At 35.7% G+C, this 22,289-nt stretch overlaps 3 protein-coding genes across 5 annotated transcripts; all 3 read left to right on the plus strand.

The window, feature by feature from the left end:
* Positions 1-546: 546 nt before the first annotated feature.
* Positions 547-16,717, plus strand: LOC123526334 (uncharacterized). Of its 3 annotated transcripts, none has more exons than XM_053522856.1 (4): positions 547-817; positions 5,939-7,214; positions 10,903-11,126; positions 13,423-16,717. In XM_053522856.1, exons 2-4 carry the CDS (start codon positions 5,942-5,944, stop codon positions 13,678-13,680), a joined length of 1,755 nt encoding a protein of 584 aa, XP_053378831.1. In that variant the 5' UTR covers positions 547-817; positions 5,939-5,941; the 3' UTR covers positions 13,681-16,717. The 3 variants fall into 3 exon arrangements, with proteins under 3 accessions (XP_053378831.1, XP_045161380.1, XP_053378832.1); XM_045305445.2 differs by having other exon boundaries at positions 550-829; XM_053522857.1 differs by having other exon boundaries at positions 558-829; positions 13,426-16,717.
* Positions 16,718-17,754: 1,037 nt separating this feature from the next.
* LOC123540151 (uncharacterized) lies at positions 17,755-19,115 on the plus strand. Its single transcript, XM_045325357.2, has 2 exons — positions 17,755-18,209; positions 18,962-19,115. The coding sequence occupies exons 1-2, from the start codon at positions 17,755-17,757 to the stop codon at positions 19,113-19,115; spliced, it is 609 nt and encodes a 202-aa protein (XP_045181292.2).
* LOC123526603 (uncharacterized) lies at positions 18,074-20,102 on the plus strand. Its single transcript, XM_053522858.1, has 2 exons — positions 18,074-18,209; positions 18,962-20,102. Exon 2 carries the CDS (start codon positions 19,124-19,126, stop codon positions 19,964-19,966), a length of 843 nt encoding a protein of 280 aa, XP_053378833.1. The 5' UTR covers positions 18,074-18,209; positions 18,962-19,123; the 3' UTR covers positions 19,967-20,102.
* The last annotated feature ends 2,187 nt before the right edge of the window (positions 20,103-22,289 follow it).

A 22,289-nucleotide genomic window follows, 5' to 3' on the forward strand; every position in this document is an offset into this window, starting at 1 on the left:
TTGTTTACATTATAGAATCTTTAATAACTTCTTTCAGGTAATTTTTTGGTATGGTTTTGGTAAACTTATAATAAAGAGCTCTTTCACTCAGATTTATTTTTTCATAAGTTTTAGACTCTTGTATTATCTTGGAATGTGTCTTTATTAAAAGACAAAAGGAAGTTCACTATAGACTCTTTCAAAGTGTTGAAAGTAGACTAAATTTACACTATACTCTATGAATTTATTTAGCTGTGGAAACTTTTCATATAGACTATAATTGGGGAAATCCTAAAATCATTGAAAAACGGTAAATACAAGAGTTGTCCATTTTGCTTCAGATATTTTGAGAGAGTCATTTTTCAAATATTTCTCTGTTTACATGGAGAAGAGGAAACCCTAAACTATATTTATTAAATTGGTGCACTTAGCTATCATTTCACTCTGAAAAAAATCTTTAATATAATAAAAGATGAATTTGAATTATATAGGTACCATCTCTAGTTCATGAATACAAAAATGCCCTTGGTTTAATAACCATTATCACAATCAAATAACTAACCTACGTATTCACTGTCTGTAAAATTCAGGAAGTGATCTGTCATCACTGGCGCCGGTAATACGGTGTGTGTAAGGGAGCACTGGCGCCGGTAATACGGTGTGTGTAAGTGAGCGTGTTGTTTGCTTGATACGCTCTCTCGCTGTTACCTGTTTGAAATAGGTTACATTCGTATAAAAAAATGAATTCTTACACGCTGCGCTTATAATATAAATCGGATTTATTCAATTACGCACCAGTATTTGAGCGGAATAAAACAGATGTTATTATGTATATCAGGTATACCATATTGTGAGTATTTTCTTTTTGTACATACCAATTTTATGCTAATGTGTTATGCCGTTTATCTTATATGTTGATAGTGTTTTAAATCCAATACTTTTTGTTAAAATGTATGTTGTTTACCAGTATTTAAAGGACAAAGTACACCATCTGCTATTAGTCAAAATAATTCGAGGGTCAGATTGTTTTATATTTGTGACGGGCAATCTAACCGTACCTGAAATAATGGAGGATGAATCAAAGTACACAGTCATGTAACGTTATTGGTTTTATCGCTTGCGCATATTGCCGTGTAGACGCGGTAAACGTTAAGGTACTTCCGCAAATTGAAATTAGAAATTCATGTGAAAAAAATCAGAATCCTCGAAACAGCTTTCGAAATGCAAGGACACTAAAAAAATATATGATAAAAATTGAAAAGATATATCTGTAGGTAAACTTGCGAGCATGAAAGCTACATTGAACCCTATCTCCACAGTGCTTTGGAAGAAAATGAGTGAACATTTTTGGTGCAAAATTATGGTATCGTATGCAACCTAAATTGCTATGAAATATCTATTTTCAAATCAGAGAAATGCCAAAGTAGTGCACACGAGGGTTACTTTTTCAATAAAATGTCGTTAAACATTCTAATGCGCAAAACACGTGCACAGTTTTTCTAAAATATTTCGCCGCCATGTTTATTTCAAGGAATTAAATATATGATTGTTCTTTTACCTCAGATTTCCTTACTGAAATATGTATGTCTCCTTATTCATGGTTAGAGATATCCATTTAATATATAGTTTTGCACTGTCCGATCTCCTTAATCTGTTACCGATCCTTTACATTTAAAGAATAAACGCAATGTGTAATGATAGTTTTTCGCTTTACACACCTCTCTTGGACAAGAAAGCCGTTTCACTTAAAATTTGTAAGCATCCGCTGTCAAAATATTAATGAAAGATCGGAACTTTTTCGAAAATAAAGTTCAATTTTAATCATTTTCAAAAACTGGAAATATTGCGCATAGTGTTGAATTGATAAATAAAACAAAAAACCCAAAAATAAACCATTTTAGAACTTTTCCGGGAACCATACGTTTCAGCCGAACAATGCATTTCAAGATGACACAAAACTGATTTCTCTTAGTAAATAATGTCAAAGTTCACCTGAGGGACATTTCTGAAAAAGGAAAAGTGCTTACTTGTTTCAGTTATACCTTTCCCCTAGGTATTCTATAAGAACTATGGTCATGAACGGGAAAATATACTGACCCATTTCAGTTGCACATTTCATACCTATTAAACGCGCAGTTCGGTAAATGTATACTATTGATATCGAACAAGAGATAATTTATCTTTCATTGTGTACCGGTCATCTTTTTTTCAATATTCCGTACTTGGGAGAAACAACGCGTAGTTTATATTTTTTCAACGTTACACGAAAAACTTCGTTGAACTCCCCTAGTGAAGTTCCGGTCTAGATTACAAACCATTCTGATTGGCTGATGTGAAAATCTATGTCAGTCGTTGTTTAACTACACTGATAGCTGTATATGCAGCATAAAAGTGCAATAAGAATTAAATAAACAATACAGATGTTTACAAATGCATGACTTCAACTTCAAAATCACATATTATCATATAAGACGAATTTCATTCATCATTTCGAGTTTTATTGTAAAACTTTGAATATTTTGCATTCTGTTTTTGTTTGTTTACATGTGGCCTACCATGTGCACACTGTTGTGACCTCTAGACCGGTTGTTCATTAGGGAAGTTCACACAAGTTTTTTCTTAACGTGTACGAAAACACGAACTATATGGAGTGTCACTGCAACATGAAATATTGAGGCAAAGTGACTGGCACGATGTAAGATGAATTACCGCTTGTTCAATATGTTGGGTACCGATTCATCGAACTGCACGCTTTAAGCGAGAAATGTACGATTCAAATGGGTTACTAAGTAGTGCACTTTCCCGTTCACGACCATGGTTCTTATAGAATACCTAGGGGTAGGGTATAACATGTACAGAGGCATTTTCTTTCTGTTCTGGTGCCAGTGACTTCAATCATGTGAAATTAAAGGCATGTACTATCACGAGACTCCGTGCATTTTGAACCTCGTGGTGAATAAACTGAATTTACTTTAAAGTATGGTGTCTCAGTTGAGCCAGTTATTTGTTAATTTCACAGAGCATACATTAAAAAAAAGTGTTTATGAGATTATGCATGTGTACGAATATTTCAAAGTCTACTTTATATTAACGACGATAGAAAACAAGTGTGCACTCGGCAAATAGCAAATCTATTATTTTCATGTGTATACTGAACACTGATCCCAATGTTCGTAATTTTCAGATGAAGAACTCGTTATCCTTGGTTTCGTAGACAGTCTTAGTACTGGACCGCTGCTTCCGCTGTCAACACCGCAGTAATGTAAAGTCAGTGTCCATTTCTATGCCGGAATTGCAATACATATTTTTATCAGTTTAAATCTATGAAAGTGTGAAAAATATCAAGTCTTTAACGAAGAACCAAGATACAAAAAAAAAGTCACTTTTGAGATATTTCTGATTTTTATCATCAGGTTTTCGCGCGAAAAGTTCGGCCGATTGCATTTTGTTTGGTTCGTAGTTATCTACAATTGTATACAAATTGTATTACCGCCTAACATACTTGGCTGTACATTTTTTCTGCGATTTATTCTCGCTGTGTTTTTAAAAACATCCTGCATAAATTCTCATATTGTATAAAAATCGATAGATCAAAATTGCTTAGTTTACGACGCATGAAACATTTAAATAAGAAATCACTATACACATCTAACTTGTCCCGGACCAGTATGCGGAAATACTATAGCCCAATGTTTCAAGATTGTCTAAAAATATTTGCACATATCCATGTTATCGTAATAAAGCAAATATTTCGATTGTTTATATAATTTATAAATATACAACACGTATGTGTGAGAAAGTTACGTTAAGTAATTTCGGTAGTTACTGCAGAAAGTGCCGAAAATTCCATTTCCACCAAATTTTCCGTGAGACTAGCTGCGCGTAAGTACATAAATTACAGTATAATAAATTAAACCTTTCTTATACTTGCACAATCCTTGAAACGAATTTTGGATAGTTGCCAAATCTTGTTCACATTAAGTCTGAGACTTGTCTTTACAATTTTAGGCAGTTTGGTACACCATACATAGAATCAAAGCCTTGAAATGTCTGATGGTTGCGGGTTTTTGGTGGATTTCTTTTCTGTTTAAATGCCAGTCTATGAATATACATGAATGAGAAACAAATACAAATTTAATGTGCCTTATATCTAAGATGAACTCTGCCCTACCCAGCTTGTGATGTAACCATGGGCTGGAATACCTTATCATTGATAGATCTTATATAATCTAAATGGTCAGTGTGAATGGATACAGGTTGAATAAGAACTGCTTGTTCATTGATAATTCATCCGCATTGTTCATGAATGGGACTATTTTGTGTAGCACATGAACATCTTCGGATGTGATTTGGAATCAAACAAAGATGCTATGACTGTCAAAAATACAGCGGGATAAACCCGCAGCCAATCAAAGCCTTGAAATGGCTGATGGTTGCGGGTTTTTGGTATAGTTATTTTCTGTTTAAATGCTAGTCTATGAATATACATGAATGAGAAACAAATACAAATTTAATGTGCCTCATATCTAAGATGAACTCTGCCTGACCCATCTTGTGATGTACCCATGGGCTGGAATACCTTATCATTGATAGATCTTATATAATCTAAATGGTCAGTGCGAGTGGATACAGGTTGAATAAGAACTTCTTGTTCATTGATAATTCATCCGCATTGTTCATGAATGGGACTATTTTGTGTAGCACATGAACATCCTTTGGATGTGATTTGGAATCAAATAAAGATGCTATGACTGTCAGAAATACACTTTAACTTTGGTAGCGGGATAAACCCGCAACCAAAAATCACTGTCGGCACATTGCACTACTTTTATGTATGCTGAAAATAGCAACATGTACAAATGTATTTTCGTTTTAATACATGAAGTGGTCAGATTTGAAAACAGATTTTGTAATTAATTTAGTTCTATTCAGTACGACAATTCTCCTATGCATTAACTGAAACTTTGAACTAACTTTTGCCATTCATGGATTTTTAATAAAGTATTTGGAAAGGATTTATAAATCTAACCAAAAATTTGGAAAAATACAGGTAAAATATCTGCTTTGTTTATTTCCAAATTTCAGTATTACTTTTTATACAGCTACTTTTAGTTCAGGTCTTGCAAACAGAGCTGTTTTTGTGCTATGGAATAGCTGCATTTGAAAGCTTTTGTGCACTATATTTTCACACCGCAAATGAAGGTCACTCTAAATTCAAGATGGCGGAAGTACCTTAATCGTGTACATTACGTACATAGGTTTCGTAATTCGTAATTTTGGAAATTATTCGACATTTTTTACATAAATCAATTAGGAATTGAATCTCCTTTTGATATAATCATATAAGTTTTATCTTTTATTCATTTCATATTTGAAACAACCCAAATCGGCAGCGTTGACAATTTCATCGGAAAATGTCCTCCACTATTTAGGTCTTTCAGTGGAGATATTGCCCATAAGAAAAATAGTAAAGACTATAGACATTTTTAGAATTTTAAGCTTATAAGACTGGTTATGATTTATTTTTGGGTAACTTAGAATTACAGCAAATTTATCAGAGGTCTTCTGTATTTAATATGATATTAACGCGTCTGAAAATAGATAAGGCAATGTAGTTTATCTGCTATAAAAGTAAAATGTAGTATCTTTATTGTTTGCAACCTATTTTATTTACCAACAATTATAATTTAATAAATGCTTCTAAGGGTCCTCCGTGGCCGGATGGTTAAGGTCGCTGACTTCAAATTAGTTGCCCTTCGCCGATATGGGTCCGAGCCTCACTCGGGGCGTTGAATTCTTCATGTGAGGAAGCTATCCATCCGGCTTACGGAAGGTCCATGGTTCTAGCCAGGTACCCGCTCGTTGAGAAATAATGCACGATGGGGAACCTTTGGCCATATGACCTATAATTGTGTCGGTGCGACGTTAAACCCAACAATAAATGCTTCTATATCCTCAGAACATGATGGAAAACGAAGAAGATGACACGAAACTCTCTCAATTAATAGACGGTGTAGTCACATCAATTCAGACAGGAACAAAATGTGAGAGAGCAAACCAGATTCATAATGCAGTTGAAGTCCATTTAAAGACTTGGCTAGATGAGGTAGAAAAACTAAACCCATTATTTAAGGTATCGGAGTTGATTCAGGTTGGAAGTTATGCAGAGGGCACTAAAATAATACAACCTGATGAGTTTGATTTTTTAGCTGTAATTGAAGACTTATCAAAACCAAATTCAGTATCAGTAGATAAAAGTGAAAGTAACTTACAGCAAAACTTAGTGAGGGTTGCGATTGCAGACGACAGGTTAAAGTCTAGATGGAACGCGCTTTGTAAAAACGGCCATCTGCAATGTTTTCAACGCGTAAATTTTCCAGATTTAGGCAAGGAGAGATTTGGACATGTTTTCATTTCCGTTCTGAAGGAGAAAGTGAAAGAATTTCGTACTGAAAGGAAAATGTCGCGTTTAAAGTACTCAGTTGGGTCACCTTTCGACATATGGTGTGAAATTAGCTTACCAGTAGAAAACAGCATTTCTTTACTGTTAAAAGGAGCAGAATACAACACACCTAATGTTCTGATACACTTTGAACTAGAAAACAGAGAAATTACTGTAGATTTATCCCCAGCAATTAGATATCACAAGATTGATGATTGTTTCAAAGTAGAGGATTGTGCTGGCCCAGCATTTGCTGAGCTTGTTTTAAGTCGCAAGTCTTTGCTTTTTGTCGGAACTAGTGATAAGTTCGATTTTAAGGTAACTGTGACTGAAGCAGAGGTTCAGTACATGCTGTCAGTTATGAAGCCTGAGCACAAAGTCATCTACATATTTCTAAAATATATTAAAAACTTGTATTCAGACTCAATACTTTCGTTTACGTCGTTTACATCATACATGCTGAAGAGTGTTTGTATTCACCATGATGTTAAGTGCAAAACTGAAGCGATAACTGTCGCAACGTGTTTGAAAGCTGTGATTGCGGAATTAGAGGAGTGCACTCGAATGAATAATGTATGGAGTATTGTCAACAGACACCTTTGCCTTTATTTCAAAGAAAGTATATACGGATCTTCGGAATTGGTAGAACAAAACAGAAAGTGTATGCTTGATGGTATAAGGGAAATATGTCAGTTGGTATCAGAAGTCGGCACCGTTGAGGAATTTGATGCTTCCATCAATGATAAAGTTCTACAAGACAAATTTAAAAAAGAGAACAATCGAAGACGCGAAGGTAATTTTGTTAGAAGTTAGTTTATATTCAATAGGCATGTTCACTTATTTTCTCTATCTCTCAGGTATTATAGAAACAGAAAGTGTTACATTGATGGTGAAAAACATGTGTTCCAGTTTTCACTAGAAATAAAAAAAAGTTGTTGAAGAGTTGATGCATCATGCGTTAGAAACATAGTAGAGGTTTTGGAGAACGAAGACATGAATGTACAGCTGCGTAAGCTTATTGATATTGCACACAACGAATATTTAACGTTTTCTACGAGCAATAACATCAAAGCTAGATTTTGCCTTGTTTTCTTTTTCTTTTTTTTTTACATCTTTACAGTATCATAGATCTAGACTGTATGTGTTCCAAATCGTAATTAGTGTAGGCCTACTATATTTGATAAAAGGAGCCTTAATTCAAAGTCCGGTTGTTAGTCTTAGAACATGTCTGGGTATTGATGGTGGTTTTAGGTGTTACTTTCCGAAGTTTCAAATTTCAAAAAGATGTTACAAAAATGTTTTAATACTGTTAACTGCAAATTATTACTAAGTAATTTACGAATTCATCCACAAGGATACCCGCGGTTTCCCTTCCTGACTTAAACACAAAACATCCAACATACAACTGCCACGGTTGTGGACTGTCTGTACTCTGCTTTTTTATCACTAATTAAACAACATAATAAAATTAAGAACAAAGATTTATTTAAAACTTATTAGAATCCGCTACAAACTTTACACGCACGATACAGCTATATAGGTATTTACCAGAAATTTGTTTGACAACACTGTTCACACTATGTTTTTAAAATGCTGCCGTTTTTTAGTTATTAAAGATTGTTCTATTCTGTTTATAATACCTTCTGGCCGAAAGTCTGAATTTTATTCCCGTAGTGTTTTACATTTATTTACGATAAAAACAAAATAGCTATTTACGATCGCGCTGTATGAAATTTTACAGGTAATTTATAAAAAAAAAATCGGTTGTTTCTATATATTTTTCCTTAACCTTCTGCTATTATCTTATCAAAATTGCCATAGAGTTTTTACGCCTAAATTTTGCAGTGTGTACATCATCACTACTGGACTTCCCTCTGATGGCCGGTGTCCCGGACCGTGCGCTGTAATGCCACCATAGGTCCCTACTACATACACACAAGAATGCTGGCCTAACTTTTAATGTTTATTTTGCAATGTTTTTATTTGTGTCCTTTATAAAGTTATTTTGAGGCCTTTTTCTATTAGTTTTATTTAGATTAAAGATTAATATACTGTTTAAAATTTGTTAAAATTGAGTAAAATTCGATAAAAATTTCGATTCGATTTAAAATTTTGTTGAAATCAGAGTCGGCCTTTGCTGAAAAACGGAAACACAAAGACTCAGATTTCTGACTTTTATTTGTACCAAAACATATCTTTAAATTTCTGTTCTAAAGTTAAAGTTAAAAATGATTAAGTAAAAACCGATGACCATCTTTGCCGAAATGTAAAGTGGGTGCCAGCATTTGTCTCCTAACTTTTAAAATCATGGTCTAAAATTGGGTTATATATGGCTTAAAATTTGTATTGGTTTCTTCAATTGCCATCCATAAGTTTTAAAATTTTAATCGGTAATTATCAACAAGAAAAGCTTGAAATATTATATAATTTTCTCCAAACCATTTTTTCGCGGGGGGGGGGGGGGGGGGGGGGGGCGTCGCCCCCATGGCTTCACTGTCATGAGACACTGTTTAGTTCAAATCAGTCGGTTAAGCCGCCTACAGCTCTGGGCGCATGCAACTCTAATTTTCTAATTAAATCATGATGGTAAACAGACTATAAAATCTACGAGTTTTTAATGATAATAATTATATAATACAATTAATTACATTTAGTGTTGCATTAGTTTGAATATTATACAAAATAGATACATATATTTTGTGATACCCTTACAAAGTGGCATATCCTACCAGGTCTTGAATTCAAAATATTCGTGTTTTGTTTTTTAAAGAAAATTGATATCAGATGTTTTGACTGGTCTCATTTCCGTACCAAAAGTCAGTTTATATTTTATGAAAAGGGGACATTTGTTTATATATATACCACTTCCGGTAAAATAACCAATATCAGCATTTACTTTTTCTAGTTGTGAATTCTTAGAAAATATTAATTTATATAACATCGCACAGACACAGTTAAAGATCATATGACGACTTCTCAGCTTTGATGGTGGAGGAAGACCCCTGTAGCCCCTCCGTGCTTTATTTCATTAAGGTTAGGCACCCTGATAGAATCGCTGACCTTCCATAAGCTAGCTGGATGGCTTCATTCACATGAAGAGCAACGCCCCGAATGAGGCTTAAACTCGCATAGATTAGGGGAAAGGGATTTTAAGTCAGAGACTTTAACCACTCGGCCATGGAGGCCGTTATGTAGTTTATTTCGAGATGCTTTAGGCGTGTATTAACCTTTAGCCAGCTACATTTCTAAAATGGACTGGTCCATCATTCAATTTGGTCGATACCATTTATTATTCGAAGGCACGTTCACTGAATATTTATTCACTGAATAGCGAACAGTGAAGACCATGTTCGGACGTGCAGACTGATCTCTGTCTGCACTGCTCGCAAGGGCATACCACCAGTAGACTAAAAGAGGTTAAGAGTTTGATTTACTTTTGGCACTTAATAGTTTATGGTACAGTTTATACAGTGGCCGCAAATTTGAAAATGCAACGTTTAAAATGTACAATGTAACATTAAAATTTAAAAATACAGTGCATTGTGATCTTCTGTAAATTTCTAAATAAAATTGTACAGTTCATAAATTATTTGTATAAGTTTTTTGTAATGTCAGTAAACTAATTAAATTAGCCGTGCCATGAGAAAACCAACATAGTGGGTTTGCGACCAGCATGGATCCAAACCAGCCTGCGCATCCGCGCAATCTGGTCAGGATCCATGCTGTTCGCTTTTAAAGCCTACTACAATTAGAGAAACCGTTAGCGAACAGCATGGATCCTGACCAGACTGCGCGGATGCGCAGGCTGGTCTGGATCCATGCTGGTCGCAAAGCCACTATGTTGGTTTTCCCATGGCACGGCTCAAATGCACACACTTATCTATTACGCAGGCTAAGCTAAATCCATAAGACTATAAACAACACTAGAAAATATTCATAGCATCAAAGCCGATGTAGAGAACCTTTGTTAATATAATGACTCCAGTTTCAATGTTAATTAGCAAAGAAACCGCAAAAAATTATCTTACTTCTACCTTACTTCTATAACTGCTATGTACAAATTAGGTATTTCTTTTTGTGCATGTTTTATTTGTTTCCTTATTGTTACCCGCGATAAATGAATTTATAGTATTTGTTACATGCCTGTTTTGAAAATAAAAATGGATGTATAATGGAATGGCAATGTTTGTCCGTCTGTCTGCTGTCCATCCGTCTGTCAACATTTTCATTTTCGGTCTCTCAAGTCAGAACGTGTATTAGTTACAGCATTAACGTGTATTAGTTAACTTGACGTGGGCAAAATATGAAGTTGAATAAAACAATTTCCATTAATCAAGTGATTTCATATTGGCCGTGTTATTTGCTTTCGGACCTTCGTATTTAGACCTTGGTCCCGGGCAAATGAGACGTACTGCTGACCTATGAACTTGAGTGATTAGTAACCATGGTAACGTTATATCAAAACATGTATTGTTTTTAAGAGCAACGCCAGAGGTTTCTACAGCAGCAGCATGGTCGGTATAACGGTGCAGATAGTGATACTACAGTTGAGTCAAGTATGAGCTCAACTCCTGCGGTCAGTCAACAATCGGAGGAAGAAGCAGTTGCACAAATTATTGAGATGGGTTTTGAACCTGAAGAAGTATACAAGGCTATGAGGGCATGTCTGAATGACCATTATAAGGCGGTTGAATATTTGTTAAATGTAAGTACTTGTACACTGTATTTTTGTTCAAATTTGATCACATTGATTTCTCTGTCTGAAATGAATTATGTTACAAAAAGGAATTTGAGTTGTTCTAGAAATTACTAAAAAATATTCAGTTAAACAATGCCTTCTCTTATGTCCCTAACTTAAGTCTTCCAATCATAATGCAAGTCCGAAAGAAACCTAGTTTTTCTAGTTGTCCATCTAGACAAGTTTGTACAGTTTCTTTCATTTTGTATGTTGTTAGAAGCTGGTTGTGTGAAAGAAATGGTACAATTAAGCATGATCAGTTGGATAACTAGAAACATATCCATGGAGTTGTCTCAGACTAGCATTATGAAGGGAAGACCAAAGTTATGAATTTCTAATATGTGGTTGGAAGAGAGTAGTATGTTGTCGAGATTATATACAAGTCCAGTTTTACCCAACAGCAACAATGTTGTCGAGATTATATACAAGTCCAGTTTTACCCAACAGCAACAATGCAACAATGTTGTCGAGATTATATACAAGTCCAGTTTTACCCAACAGCAACGATGTTGTCGAGATTATACACAAGTCCAGTTTTACCCAACAGCAACAATGTTTTCGAGATTATATACAAGTCCAGTTTTACCAAACAGCAACAATGTTGTCGAGATTATATACAAGTCCAGTTTTACCCAACAGCAACAATGTTTTCGAGATTATATACAAAACAGCAACAATGTTGTCGAGATTATATACAAGTCAGTTTTACCCAACAACAACAATGTTGTCGAGATTATGTACAAGTCCAGTTTTACCAAACAGCAACAATGTTTTCGAGATTATATACAAGTCCAGTTTTACCCAACAGCAACAATGTTGTCGAGATTATGTACAAGTCCAGTTTTACCCAACAGCAACAATGTTGTCGAGATTATGTACAAGTCCAGTTTTACCCAACAGCAACAATGTTGTCGAGATTATGTACAAGTCCAGTTTTACCCAACAGCAACAATGTTGTCGAGATTATATACAAGTCCAGTTTTACCCAACAACAACAATGTTGTCGAGATTATATACAAGTCAGTTTTACCAAACAGCAACAATGTTTTCGAGATTATATACAAGTCCAGTTTTACCCAACAGCAACAATGTTGTCGAGATTATATACAAGTCCAGTTTTACCCAACAGCAACAATGTTGTCGAGATTATATACAAGTCCAGTTTTACCCAACAGCAACAATGTTGTCGAGATTATGTACAAGTCCAGTTTTACCCAACAGCAACAATGTTGTCGAGATTATATACAAGTCCAGTTTTACCAAACAGCAACAATGTTTTCGAGATTATGTACAAGTCCTGTACAAGTCCAGTTTTACCCAACAGCAACAATGTTGTCGAGATTATGTACAAGTCCAGTTTTACCCAACAGCAACAACTCTGAAAATTCACCGTCAGTACAAAAGCCTGCTTAAAACTAAAAGGCGTTTTACTCACATAAAGTATCGCGGGTGATGTGAATTTTGTTGGGGACTAAATTTGCAATTATCCAGATGTCCGTCTGATTGTGCGTTGATCAAACATCACAGGATTGTTATTCTGCATGTGGAGTTGTACCCCTGGGATCTACTTTTGACCCAAGTTTTGGGGTTTTTTAGAGTTGTGGTCCTTGACTTTTTCAAAATATGCTTAAAGGGCCTAAACATTTGTATTCCACGTATCTTATAAAGTATTTGACCTATGATGAAACTTTTTTTGTTTTGTTTTTTGTTTGGATTTCATTCAGGCAGAGCATACTTATGGTCCTTGACTTAGTCCAGATATTCTTAAAGGGTCTAAAACATCTTGAAAAGTCATGAAACCTTACAGGAATGTTGTTCAGCATTTTAAGTTGTGCATCTTCTGATATATTTGGATTTTAACCCCTCCACCCACACATATACTGCCCTTCTCTGGAGCAATTAAAAGAGTTTTTATCTTGTGATATTTTCTAGTACCTTACTACTACCTCTCCACAACGACCCGGCATCCCCACCTCAGGATAGTACGACAGTGTACTCGGGCTTGCATTGTCAACAAGTAACATAATGAATTCACAGTTAGAGGTTGGACGCTTGTCTTGAAGATAAACACTTTATTTATTTGTTATACTCGATGTTAATTCTTGCAATAATACACGTGTTTTTATTCTAACCAGGTTAAAAGATTTACAAGATTTAAAGATATGTATATTTCTTTACAACATTTAGACTTGAAGGAATATAGAGTATTTGAAAAAGTATAAACAATATCATCTGTTTGTCAATTACATAATATTTATATTAGCAGGACGCTCCTGAAAATGTTGACAATGAGCCAGTCCAGGCAGAAAGAGATAATCATGCACCTGTATATAAAGCGCCATCTGCTGAAGGGTTAACAACTTCTCAGACTTTGAGCCAAGGCCCGTCAGATGGACAAATTACGGCTACTTCCGAATTATCATACCTACAAATGCCAAAGGAAGAATCCCCAATACGCTCGACCAGGGAACAAGACAAGGCTACTTGTGAAATATTGTACCAAAGGAAAAAATATTTATAAAACTCTGTAATTTGCTGATAATGTGTCAGGCGACAAAAACAACCTTTCCTCTTTTTCACATCGGAATGAAAAGTTGCCACTTACGAATGGCAAGTAAAAATTGCCCAATGACAAGTACCCACTGTCGAATTACAATAAGCCATAAAATTCCTATTTGGCGCTCCATATGTTTACATGAAGCAGCCGGAGCATCTACTTATGATTTTGGAGATCTGCCCATATGGGTAAATGATGGTGAATATTATTTAAATATGTGTATATGTTATCGATATACAAATGCTTAAATAGGTTTCAAGTTAAAACTCTTAATAATAAATGCAAGTATTTATAAGGTGTAAATAACCGACGTGCATGATGCCTGCTGAAAGATATCTTAAGCAAACGTAACATGGAAGTATGTACAGATACTACGTTTTATGGTGCCGGCTACTCAATACATGACGAAGCTCCCTTCTTGACACAACCCTACTTGACCCAAGTATTTATACTTTTTTTTCCTAGCACGCGAGGGTGATCAAATAAGCACAATCGAGAAAAAACAGCAATTAGTACTTAACTTTTATGAATTTTGCTACTACAACGGACAAGTGGAAAGACGTCAGGTCACGAAATCAAGACCTACATTTTGTCCTAAGTTCCTAACTAAAATTAGGACAAGTGGACAAGTGGACTTTGGTGACAGTCTTATCACAGGGGTTATCTAAGACGTCTTATATGTTTGTTTCACGACAAGCTTCTTGAATGTAACCATTACCCTGCTAAATTTCTATAATGAACTTGTCCATCTTTCAATTTGGACAGTACCATTAACTGTTAAAAGGGGTGCTTACCAAAAAGGTACTGACTGAATGGCGAACAGTGCAGATCATGATCAGACTGCACGGATGTGCAGGCCGATCATGATCTACATTGGTCGCAGAAGCAGAGTCAATCGTGTCCAGCATGATGAGTGATAAACGTCTTCTGTTCCTTGCCGCACCTAGCGCCAAAACTGTAACATTCCTTTTGAGGAGCTGTTTATATGGTGAACCTATAGAGACTATTTCCACGATAGTATCACAGGTGGCAGTATCATTGATTGGTCACCCCCTCCCCACCCTAAGACCCCTGATACAACCCTGAAAAAAAATTCTGACATTCTCAGGTGTTCCTTAATATCCCCACCCTACAAGACCCCTGATACAATTCTGAAAAAAAAAATTCAACTATCAAAACAGTACTTATTAGAAGGTATGAAGTCTGCTATATGTCCATTTGCCAAACAATGTGGAACATACGATATCGTCGTTTCGGCGATTTAGACGCATTCTGAAGGCATATCGTTATGCCTTTCCTTCACTTAAATAAGAAGGTCTGCAATTCCACAGTTTACCTAATTCAGATCCAACGAATGACTATATTCTAGCAAAATATTTCAATTTCACATTGTTTTGAGTTGTTGGAAGCCATCTTGAAACTGAAACGCTCGTCCAATCAGATCGTGTGTTACAACACAGGTACTGCCAAATCCAAGATGGCTTCCAACAACTCAAAATACCATGAAATTGAAATATTTTGCTAGAATATATTCATTCATTTGATCTGAATTAGGTAAACTGTGGAATTGCAGACCATTTTATTCAAGTGAATGATAGGCACAGCGATATGCCGTCAGAATGCGTCTAAATCGCCGAAACGACGATATCGTATGTTCCACATTGTTTGGCAAATGGACATATAGCAGACTTCATACCTTCTAATAAGTACTGTTTTGATAGTTGAAATTTTTTTTTCAGAATTGTATCAGGGGTCTTGTAGGGTGGGGATATTAAGGAACATCTGAGAATGTCAGAATTTTTTTTCAGGGTTGTATCAGGGGTCTTAGGGTGGGGAGGGGGTGACCAATCAATGATACTGCCACCTGTGGATAGTATATGTATTCCAGAAAGTAAATGATTTATTGTGAATGAATAAATCCGGTGACATTTTCTTTTTCGTGAACTGCGGCTTCACATGGGAGTAAAGGCCTACAGATCTTTTTGATTTTTCAAGATATCTGTAATCAGGTTTAATGTCAAATTATAATTTTATCTCTGTAAAATTATGGCCCTAGATTTATGTTTTGAAAAAAAAATCTAAATGTTATATTGTTTCTCATGGAAATGTTGCTTGTATGTTAAATAAGATATCTTGTAAGTTTATAGACAATCCATCAGCACACAAAATCAGAATTTAAATTTTAAAATAATATTTTTTGCGTCAAAATGTAATCATAATGATCTAAAGTTTGCAAAAGTTTCAATGAATTACTAGTCTCACTAATTTACATTTACATTACTTTTCGGTCGAATAAATCGTGGACATTCCTGTTACGGATAATAAACATTTTTATATTGTCCGACATGAAACCCTGAACTCTGACGTACACTTACACCTTTCAAGCGAAGAAATATTCCTTCCGGTTGAAAAATGACGGATTTGAACATGTGAGCTATTCTTATGATGAATACACTGGTACCTGCTGCAAATGATTATTACGGAATAGTTACCTGATACTTACACAAAACCTCACGATGATTCTTGTCTAAAAGGCAACATGTCATTCCTATGTAATTTCACTTACTAGCATTCTGAAGCTATTTAATAATAAAATAATCTGATTACTTGAAAATAGTCTGCATCTCCATGTAATTATTATAACCTTAATATATCAGTTGCACGATAAATGTGCATAAAATCCTTTCAAATATTACTGGCATTAATCTTGAGGATTCTCGCGTTCAAATGGTGCATTTCTGTTTTGTTTGTTTAATTTGTTATATATATTTAATGATCTGTCTATGCCATTCAGTATGTAATTGTACATGTACATATATGGGTAAGCTATTTATCGCTTAAGACTAATAAATATATGTTCTGTTCTGTATTAATCCTTGCTTGCCAGAGAAATATGTACTTGGTTTCACTCAATATGTTAGTCAATTTCGTCTACGCAGTCAGGTGGTTGTATTATTTTTATCATTTACAGTTTAAGATATTAGATTAAATTGGAAATATACGCAATGACTTCTACTTTGTTGATAGTCATGCTCTTGGTCTTTTGTGTCAGATGAAATACGTAATAGTTATAGTATGTGTGAGAGTGTGTTACCAGGATATATCAGAGCTAGGGGTACATCGAGGGTATTTTTCTCTGCACATATCGTCGAGGCCGTTAGGCCGAGACAGATATGTGAAGAGAAATATACCGAGATGTACCCCTAGCTCTGATATATCCTCGTAACACACGAGCATCACATATTATAACTGTTTTATCGCATAGTTCTATCATTCAATTTATTTATTATTTTCGTTTATAGATCTATCATCAATCTGACTAAAGTACTTGATCTTCTAAACGAAGATCTGAGAACGACCCATTCACATTCGTCTTCTGTATATTTTGGATTTCCAGTATTGCTATTTTTATTTTATCCAATCAGACGACTTGTTCGAATGTCAAAGAGTAAGAAAAATGTGCAGTCATTCCAGGGCTCGAACCCGTGACCCCTCGCTTACAAAGCAAGTGGCCTACCGACTGAGCTAACCGGCTATCTGATACGATATGACATAAAAATTGTAAATATCAAAAGTCAATGCTACAGGTAGATTTGCAGGATGTTGTAAGTTAGGCTCTGATTGGCTAGCGAAAGGGTCGTCAGAACGAGGCAATGAATAGGTCGTTCTCAGATCCTATGCGTAGCGTAATAGGATATGTACTTTAGTCAGATTGGATCTATCATTTAAATTAATTTTTATAATTATTTTTACACTTATGATTCCCTTTCTGCACCTCACTGACTGAAACCCAGAAACGTTCTGTTTTAGAAAATGTGTTCCCCAGGTAAAAGTATCCAACAGATTTCTACATTTGTATTTACTCTTTGCATTTCATTGGCCAAACGCTTATCTCGGAGTCTAATTTGCTTCAGCGCCCAAGTAATATTTTTCATTTCAGTGCGCTATCTCATGCTGTATAGCTACGTAAACGCGAATAAGCTATCAGAAATAAAACAACGAAAAAAACAACAAAAACGGAGTATAAAAAATCAAAATATGTCGGATTCCGATTTAAAATTAGATGATGGACAGGACATATTTTTATCTCAGGTTCTTGACGAGATTGAAAGTATGCAAGAAGACGATATAGTGTTGTCGCAAGCTCTGGATTTATTTGAAAACAAGGAATCGTTTGACTTGTCAGATTCTCAGTTTAAAAATCTTGTAGAGGATTGTACCAGTGCAGACTTTTTCGGTAGTTTTACGTTGAAACTACCGACTGGAGAAAATTGTGAACTGTTAGGTGTGGATACACATTGTGAAAATCGCTTTGGAAAAACTACCAAAACTGAAGATTTTGACGCACTGATCAAGGACCAGAAATCGGGTAACACCGAGAGGAGTACAAAGTGGGCCACCTCTGTATTTGAGGCTTGGAGATCCGTTCGGAAACTGGACGGAGAGGAAATTCCACCACTCGAGGAATGCGATATCAACACCCACCTTTCACGGTAAGTCAAAAAGCACATGTACCTTTGTTTCAATTAAAATGCAATCAAGATGTAGCATTGTGAATTATACAGGTTTGTTGAAGTGACGAGATCAGTTGCAAACGCTTTGAGATTTGGCTGCGACTGCATTCTATATAAATTTGAGCCTATTCACTGTAGACTGGATATTTCGAACTAGCCCAACAGTTTCTAGTTTTTGCTGAATGAACTCCAAATGTTGTTGAAAAATATATTTGTGGTCACTAAAAATGGCATTCTTAGGATATATATTTCTAAATACAGTTTTATCTAACTCATCCTTAATAGAGCTTTGCTTGGCAAGATAGTTTTAAACTAGACATTCCTGAATAAAGGTATCCGATGGTGATTAAAATAGCTTTTAAGAATCACTTTTCATGTTTAATGGCGTAAAAATGTAGCTTTCCAATTATAAAAATAGGCAAAATTACGATTTCGAAAACTGGTACTTTTCAGAAAGTTTTCAACTTTTTTGCATGGAAATGTACGTTGTTAGTCAAAATAAGTCGACGGCCATGTCGATTTAGATTTGTAACTGGTAAAATCTTAGTGCGTGTGTGTGTGTGTTCGGATTTAACGTCTTTTTCAACAAGTTTTCAGTCATATAATTTATAAACAGTGGTGTCTCCTTGTAGCAGTGAGCACAATGCCACATTGATATATTGTGCAATTCTTTTTAGATTTTTGAATTCATGGAAAGTACAACATTAACTAGTATGTTTTTATACTTGCAGTTTTGTGGTAGAAGCAAGAAAGCAGGATGGTTCCCCCTACCCACCTGGATCGCTATATAATATTGCCTGTGGACTCTTGAGAAATCTCCGATCTTCTGGCATCTATGATAAAAACTTCTTGGATGAGACGAATGCACGATACGCGAGGTACTAGATGCTCAGATGAAAAAGCTGACAAAGGATGGGTTAGGTATTGGTCAGAGGGAGGCAAAACCAGTCAATGAAGAAGATGAAAAGATTTTGTGGTCTAAAGGTGTATTTGGGAACAGTTCATCTGTTGCTCTTCAGCATACCATGTATTTCTATAACTGTAAATTTTTCGGATTAAGGGCTTTGGATGAACACCGAACATTAAACTGTAACCAATTTGCAATCGGGAGTGACGAAAATGGTCGTTACATAGAATTTAAAGGTACAAACAGTAAAACGTACAATGGAGGATTAAAACACAGGCGTATTGAACCAAAAATTATAAGACATTATGATGAAAATAGTGGAATTGTTGACTTTTATGAGCAGTATCTGAATGCATTGGGGCTTTCGGGTCCATTTTATCGGCGGCCTTTAAACAAATCCGAGGGACACTTGCGTTACGGGGAACAAGTTGTTGGAATTAATAAGTTAAAAACTTTCATGAAAGACATTTGTTCGTCTGCAGGTTTAGAAGGTAGATACACAAACCATAGTGGTAAGAAAACGTGTGCCACAACACTCTACCAAGGAGGAATTCCCGAGGAAGAGATTATGAAACGAACTGGCCACAGATCCACTACCGGGGTTAGGAAATACCAAAAACCGTCTCCCGCAATGTTGAAAGAAATTTCAAACACACTAAATCCACCGCAGACGACAATCAAGGCACAGTGTGAAACGGTCAATGAGAAAAATGCTGAAAGTGTTCTAAAGGATAATGACGAGTCAGTGGATAATAAACGCAGTGATCCAAGTTTTAAGGGTTTATTTTCTGGAAATCACTCATTCTCTGGATGCACTTTTCAGTTTTAATATCGTACGAGAACTGTTGTAACAGTGTGTTGGAATTGTTGTTCATAATGATTATATAATTGACCTACCCGTAGCACATACATTATAGTGCCATAGCAGATACATTTTAGTAAAATAGCACATAGCGGATACTTTTTTAGCGCTTTTCAGTTTTAAGAAACATTTAAGAAAACTTTGAATTTCATATTTCATGACAATCCTGTATTTCTGATGTTCATTTAGAGATAATGATAAATATCGAATCTTCGAAATATTCTAGTTTATTTATTCTTTTACTTTATAGATGCAGGTATTTGTGATCACTCTATCTCCGTGAACAATAAATTTGAAATAAAATCATGTTTTCATTGGCAGGAAAAAATAATACTCCCTCCATAGGACCTTGCCATTGTAAGAAAAAAAGTGTTGCGATATATATATTCTTTCTCTGTGAAAGGTAAATTGGAGCTAAAATCATCTTTTCTTTGAAAGGAAAAAATTATACTCCCTTGATAGGACCTCAATAGAGAAAAAGTGTTCCGATATATATCAGAACAGTTTTACTGTGCTGATATATATCGGAACACTTTTTTTCTTATGAAACTCCATAGAGAAAAAGTGTTCCGATATATATCGGAACAGTTTTGTAAGATATCAGCACAGTTTTGTAGTAATAATGTGTGTTACCATGTATAACATGCTGCAAAGATCAAAGGAAAATTGCCGCACTATGCGATAATTTTTAATAAATGAATAATACCTCAGTAATCTTATCGTTGATGTAGCTGTAAACAATTTATTTCGCCTGCCTCCCCTCTTCTGTAGCGTGTCCCGTGCTTAGTCCGGTGTTACACATGTTTAAAATTCTTAAAATTTTACCCAGCAGGGACTTGTTTCTTGGCTTTTTAATAGCTTCTGTCTGTCTGAAAAATAATAAAGAAACACACATTAGTACATGGTTATTTATTTCTCCCCCAACCGGTGGAGACATATTGTTTTTGTCCTGTCCATCCGTCTGTCCTTCCGTACGTCACACTTCATTTCCGATCAATAACTGGAGAATCATTTGACCTAGAATTTTCAGACTTCATAGGATGGCAGGGCTTATGGAGTAGACGAACCCTATTGCTTTTTGGGTCACTCCATCAAAGGTCAAGGTCACAGGGGCCTGAACATGGAAAACCATTTCCGGTCAGTAACTTGAGACCCACTAGTCCCAAAATGTTGAAGCTTCATAGGATGATTGATCATGCACAGTAAATGACCCCTATTGATTTTGAGATCACTCTGTTAAAGGTCAACGTCATAGGGGCCTGAACATAGAAAACCATTTACCATCAATAACTCGAGAACCACTTTACTCAGAATGTTGAAACTTCATAGGATGATTTGCCATACCAAGTAGATGATCTTTATTGATTTTTAGGTCACTGTGTTAAAAGTCAAGGTCACATAGGCCTGAACAAGGAAAACCATTTCTGGTTAGTAACTTAAGAACCACTTGACCCAGAGTGCTAAAACTTCATATGATGATTAGTAATGCAGAGTCAATGACCCCTATCGATTTTGGGGTCACTCCATTAAAGGTCAAGGTCACAGGGGCTTGATTGTGGAAAACAATTTCCGGTCAGTAACTTGAGAACCACTTGATCCAGAATGTTGAAACTTCATAGGGTGATTGGTCATGCAAAGTAAATGACCCCAATTGATTTTGGAGTATCTCTGTTAAAGGTCAAGGTCACAGGGGCCTGATCATGGAAAACCATTTCTGGTCAGTAACTTGAAAACCACCTAACCCAGAATGTTGAAACTTCATAGGATGATTGGTCATGCAGAGGAGATGACCTCTATCGATTTTAGGATCACTCTATTATAGGTCAAGGTCACATGGGCCTGAACATGGAAAACCATTTCAGGTCAGTAGCTTGAGAACCGCTTGACCCAGAATGTTGAAACTTCATAGGATGATTGGACATGCAGACTAGATGACCCCTATTGATTATCGGGTCACTTGATTAAAGGTCGAGGTCACATGGGCCCGAACATGGAAAACAATTTCCAGTCAGTAATTTGAGAACCACTTGACCCAGAATGTTGAAACTTCATAGGGTGATTGGTCATGCATAGGAGATAACCCCTATCGTTTTGGGGCCTTTCTGTTAAAGGTCAAGGTCACAGGGGCCTGAACATGGAAAACCATTTCCGGTCAGTTACTTGAGAACCCAGAATGTTGAAACTCCATAGGATGATTGGTCATGCAAAGTAGATGACCCCTATCATTTTGGGGTCTTTCTGTTAAAGGTCAAGGTCACAGGGGCCTGAACATGGAAAACCATTTCCGGTC

The sequence above is a fragment of the Mercenaria mercenaria genome, chromosome 14 (assembly GCF_021730395.1).
Source record: "Mercenaria mercenaria strain notata chromosome 14, MADL_Memer_1, whole genome shotgun sequence".
In the NCBI taxonomy this organism is placed as follows: Eukaryota; Metazoa; Mollusca; class Bivalvia; order Venerida; family Veneridae; genus Mercenaria; species Mercenaria mercenaria.

What these genes read in the sequence shown, in the direction of transcription:
- LOC123540151 (XM_045325357.2), top strand. Translation starts at nt 17,755, where the DNA reads ATGTCGGATTCCGATTTAAAATTAGATGATGGACAGGACATATTTTTA. An exon ending in ATCAACACCCACCTTTCACG is followed by an intron (nt 18,210 to 18,961) that starts GTAAGTCAAAAA and finishes TTATACTTGCAG; the next exon opens with TTTTGTGGTAGAAGCAAGAA.
- LOC123526603 (XM_053522858.1), top strand. Translation starts at nt 19,124, where the DNA reads ATGAAAAAGCTGACAAAGGATGGGTTAGGTATTGGTCAGAGGGAGGCA.
- LOC123526334 (XM_053522856.1), top strand. Translation starts at nt 5,942, where the DNA reads ATGATGGAAAACGAAGAAGATGACACGAAACTCTCTCAATTAATAGAC. An exon ending in GAACAATCGAAGACGCGAAG is followed by an intron (nt 7,215 to 10,902) that starts GTAATTTTGTTA and finishes ATTGTTTTTAAG; the next exon opens with AGCAACGCCAGAGGTTTCTA. An exon ending in CGGTTGAATATTTGTTAAAT is followed by an intron (nt 11,127 to 13,422) that starts GTAAGTACTTGT and finishes TATTTATATTAG; the next exon opens with CAGGACGCTCCTGAAAATGT.